The following is a 4859-nucleotide window of genomic DNA, read 5'->3' as shown; positions in this document are numbered from 1 at the left end:
CTTAACAAAGCGGGGAAGCTGGTCCTAATTAAGTCGGTTCTGAATAGCTTGCCTATTTACTACCTCAGCTTATACAAGATGTCAAAGACAGTGGCTGAGAAGCTGATTTCTTTACAACGACAGTTCTTGTGGAGTTCAGATGGGGGAAGGCAAGGCATATATGCCAGTTACAAATTAGTGAGTCGCAGCTGAGAGAAAAGATGATTAGCGGGTTGTCTATGGAGCTCGGTAATGGCAGAACAATCCAGTTCTGGGAGGATAGATGGTTGCCGCCTGGGGTGTTGAAAGATATATTTCCTAGACTCTTCTCGGTCTCGACCCTTCAAGGATCTGTTATAAGGGATTGTGGGTTTTGGGATGGACTAGAGTGGATTTGGAGCTTCCAGTGGAGGAGAGAGTTGTTCCAATGGGAGTTGGATTTAGTTCACCAGCTTCATGAGCTGCTACAATCGGTCAAGCCCACCACTGAAAAAGAGAATGGCGTGGTTTGGAAATTTGATAAAACAGGAGTTTACTCAACGGCTTCCTTTGGGAAGGTTTTGCAGGCGGAAGTCCTACCAGAGGAAATCACTAGCTATAGCTTCACTCGTGCTGTTTGGAAAGGACTTGTACCTCCGAGGGTTGAGCTGCTTACTTGGTTTGTCTTGATTGGAAGGGTGAATACTAAGGATCGACTATGTAGATTCCGGGTTATTGCTCAGCAGGATAATAGGTGTGTGCTATGCGATAAGGCTGAGGAAACTGCTTTTCATTTGTTCCTGGAATGTGAGACCACATGGAAGGTGTGGTGTGCTTGGCTGCTGGCCTTGGGACGACAATGGAGCCTTCCAGGTACACTAAATGATCACTTTGAAAGCTGGACGGAGCTATCTGTAAGGAAGGTAGACAGAAAGAAGTGGTTCATTGGGTTCTTTGCGGTTATTTGGACAACCTGGCTAGAAAGGAATGGTAGGCTCTTCAGAGATCATACTTCCAGCATGGAGGACATCATAAACAGGTCGTTTAGGTACTCTGAGAAATGGAGTGGTGTTGACCCAATTGGTTGTTGATAGCCATGCAGAAGAGGACTAGGGGTTGGTTTATTCACTTTTGTTATTTCTTGTAGCTCCTTTAATTGCTCCACTCTATGTGTTGAGCTCCCTTTAATTCAAAAAAAAGTATATTTAGGGTTGTCAAATGAACCAGTGCACCTTATTTAGATTCAGCTCTCTTAAATTTTCGGATTATACAAGATGTTTTATTTATTTTTTGTTTAATCATGGCCTTCAATTTTTAAACCCAGACTATTTATAGCCAATTAGATGGGTTAAACTGACTAATTCATTTGTTTTTTATTTTTTATTTTATAAAAAATTAGATAAAAATACAATTCTAAGATAAATTTTTTTTGACAAAAAGTCACTTTCTGGTCAAAAATTTTAAATAAATAATTTTTAGCGGAATCTCAAATTCAATCGAATCACAAAAATTATTATAAAAAATAGTATATTTTTAAATTAAAGTAATTTTATTGGGTTGCCTGTTTATTGTTATAGACTTTGTTTAAGCTTCTATTTTTTTTAGATAATCGAATTTAACCTATTTAGCCAAAAATTTAAATAGTTCTGAATTTAAAAGTAAAAATCTACTCCATTTAAATGTATAAATAGATTGTCTCGATGAATTTAACTTATCTTGACCGTCTTATGCATATTCTTATAGTACAAGAAGAATTAAAATTAGGATAAAATATATTTTTTGTCCTTAATATCTTTAAAATTTTTTAAAATTATCTCTAATATTTAATTTAATTTAATTCAATTTTATTCTTAACATTTAAAATTAGTTTTATTCATCCTTGATGTTAATCTTTTAATGATTAACTATTAATCAACTTTATTTTTTTAATTTTATCTATATCATCATTATTATCATCACCACTACTACTATTACCATCATGACCATTATCAAGAATTGATTACCTATTTTGTGATAACAAATATAATTAATAATTTTTTATTATAATTAATTTATTATGATAAGTATTATAGGAATCAATCAAAGATTACCAAACTAGTAGCAAGTTGGGATTGTGCACATCAATAATATTAAGAAGAATATCATTGAAGAGGATATCAACTATCAAGTCTGATTGGAAAGCTATTGCACATTACAATCAAGGTAAATAAGGAAAGAATTCTCATTAAAAGCCAAGGACTGTATCACTAAAGAGTGAAATGGCTAGCTTGATCAAATAGGAAAAGATTCCAATATTGAAGAAGAAATCAAAGCCCTATATATACGAAGAATTCATTTAAGGAAGAAGGCAACCAATTCAAGTATAATCTGATTACATACACAGCCTTTATTATTTGGTATTTGAGTTGTTTTTTTTTGTCTAAATTTAAATTTATATTGAGAGATACAAATGGCAAAGAGACAGTAAATATAAAATTTAATTTATTTTTTTAATTGAGTATTTGATTTTAAAAGTGTGTTAGGTTAGAGTGTACTTAGTTCTCTTTTTTTAAGTTGGGTTAGTATTTAGAGATTATTAGGTTTGGAATAATTTAGGTGTGTTATAAGAATAAGACTCTTGAAATTAGTGATTATAATCTATCTTGATTATAGTGAAAATACCACTGTGATGGTGGAAAGTGAATGTGGATCACATTGTACTTCGTAGCCAAACTAAAATATATCGTGGTATTACTCTTTTTTATCTCTATTCTCTACAACTTCCATTTGTTCTCTGTTCTACTACTACTGCAGAACGAGATAAAATCTAAAATAATCTTCTGAATTCAATATACTACACCATCTATTTTATTAAGGATTAAAAGTGATTTTTTGATTTAATCTTCCTTTCTCAACTTTTTTGAGAACCTTTAATTTTGTTTTTTTTTTTTCTCTGTGTCTCCTATCGTAGTTTCTACTATGCTTTTTCACTGATAGCATGTTATGTCAAATGACATTATTGCCAGTCACAAAATTCAAGACTCTGGTCAGCAACTTTTTATCTGGTCGATGACTGTTTCTCTTTTTCTTTCTTTTTACCCCTCTCTCTTTTTTTTTGTTTCCGATCTCTCCTCTTTTCTTCTTTCGTTTTGTTCTCTCCCCTTTTGTTTGGTTTTATTCTTTTCTTTTAGTTTATAACTGTTGTTTGTGTGTCTTAGAATTAGAAAGTTAGAGTAAGAGTGGGGCGAAATTTGAGATTAAAGTTAGGAATTTTGATGAAGATGAAAAGAATCAAAAATAAAATTAGAAAAAAAAATTTGACTAATAGTTAACTATCAAAAAATTGACTGCTCGAATAAAATTGATAAATCATACTTTATCTTCAAAGTTATCATCCAAAAAAAAAAATTGCAATTTTAACATCTAATTCATCATATCTACAAATGGCAACATTTCATCATATTATATATAGTACTTACCAAATAGATACATGTTATGAGTTTTGTGAGCTAATATCTGAAAGAATCTCTTATTAAAAGCTTGACAATTAAAAGAGTCTTATAGAGTACGAGATAGTTTTTTTTTGGTGAAGGTTATTCCAAAATCTTGTAACTCATTACCTTAGTGCTTTCATTGAGAACTGACTAACAAAAACGGGCCGCTCATTAGTCATTAATTACCTTCGGACTGCCAATTCTTAATGGGTATGTTATATATGCTTTAGGTATCCTATATTGGATAAACACCTAAAAATTTTAGACTCTTCCACCATACCAACTAAATAATAATTCTCTTACGGTCTTATAACTCATTACAACACCCTTTCATTATGTTTTTATAATTTTCCTATTTCTCCGACCCAAACTGATTAATCGCAGGTTTCTGGATAACATGAAGCACAAGGGGGAAAATTGCAAAGTTATTCCATACCGATTCGGAATTTTGTCTTAAACACGCACATGATTCCCAGATCCAACCATTCTGAATTCGGGACAGATGAGCAGAAATATTTGTCATATTCACGTGTGCCTTGTATGTATGTGTGTATCTTCTCATTTTCATTAATTAATTAGTATAAAGATCAGATAGCTTAGCTTCTCTCCGTCTATTTGTAGCATGTATTGTTAAATGCTGATACCTTCAGAAGTTACAGGATATGTTTATGTCTTCAAGTGCAACTCAATCCAATTGCTTTATACGCTTCAATATCGTATCTTATATCCATTGACTTTGACCAATAAAACCAATTGTCCCTCTTGTATATATATAAAGAGAAAGTTATTCTAAAGGAGTATTAAAAAAAATTTTAATATTAAAATTATTAAAAATGATTAATTTCTAGAATTTTTAAAAAGAAAGATATTTTTTATATAGAGACAATTATATTTTAGATTATTTTCTCGTTTACTTTTTTTATAAACATATTTTTTCTTTAATTATCTTCCGTATTCAAATTCTTATTAATAATACATCTTCATCTATAATAAAAAGTTGTTATGGAGATCTCTAATTTAGTGTTATAGACGCCTCTGTCTTATTCTCTTTTAGTAGCACCATACTAATTGTAAATAATAGATACCATTTGAAAGATTAAGTAAGAGTGGGTGCACTTTCATTCTACAATTCTTATGGAAAGACTTCTTTTAAATTCCACAGCATAAATCCAAGGTTCAACAATACTCCACCATCACAATGCACAAGATTCTTGACAATTACACTAGTTTTGAGGGTCTCTAATCTCTAAATGATGTTGCTAGTGATATCGATGTTGTTGTTAACATGATTCACTCCAAATATTTCATTAAGAAAATTAATTTTTGACTTATCCCATGTCATGGAGTAAGCTTCCTATGCACATTCACCATGTTGGCTAAGATATATTTATTATAAGATTTATTAACGATGGATGAATGGATTGCAGC

At 31.4% G+C, this 4859-nt stretch overlaps 1 protein-coding gene across 1 annotated transcript; it reads left to right on the top strand.

Annotated features, from left to right (window-relative positions):
* Positions 1-200: 200 nt before the first annotated feature.
* LOC107479419 (uncharacterized) lies at positions 201-1049 on the top strand. The gene has a single exon (XM_016099556.1). It carries the CDS (start codon positions 201-203, stop codon positions 1047-1049), a length of 849 nt encoding a protein of 282 aa, XP_015955042.1.
* The last annotated feature ends 3810 nt before the right edge of the window (positions 1050-4859 follow it).

This window comes from Arachis duranensis, chromosome 3 (genome assembly GCF_000817695.3).
Source record: "Arachis duranensis cultivar V14167 chromosome 3, aradu.V14167.gnm2.J7QH, whole genome shotgun sequence".
Classification (NCBI taxonomy): domain Eukaryota; kingdom Viridiplantae; phylum Streptophyta; class Magnoliopsida; order Fabales; family Fabaceae; genus Arachis; species Arachis duranensis.
Note: the sequence above shows the minus strand (reverse complement) of the source record. Positions and strands in the feature narration are given on the sequence as shown.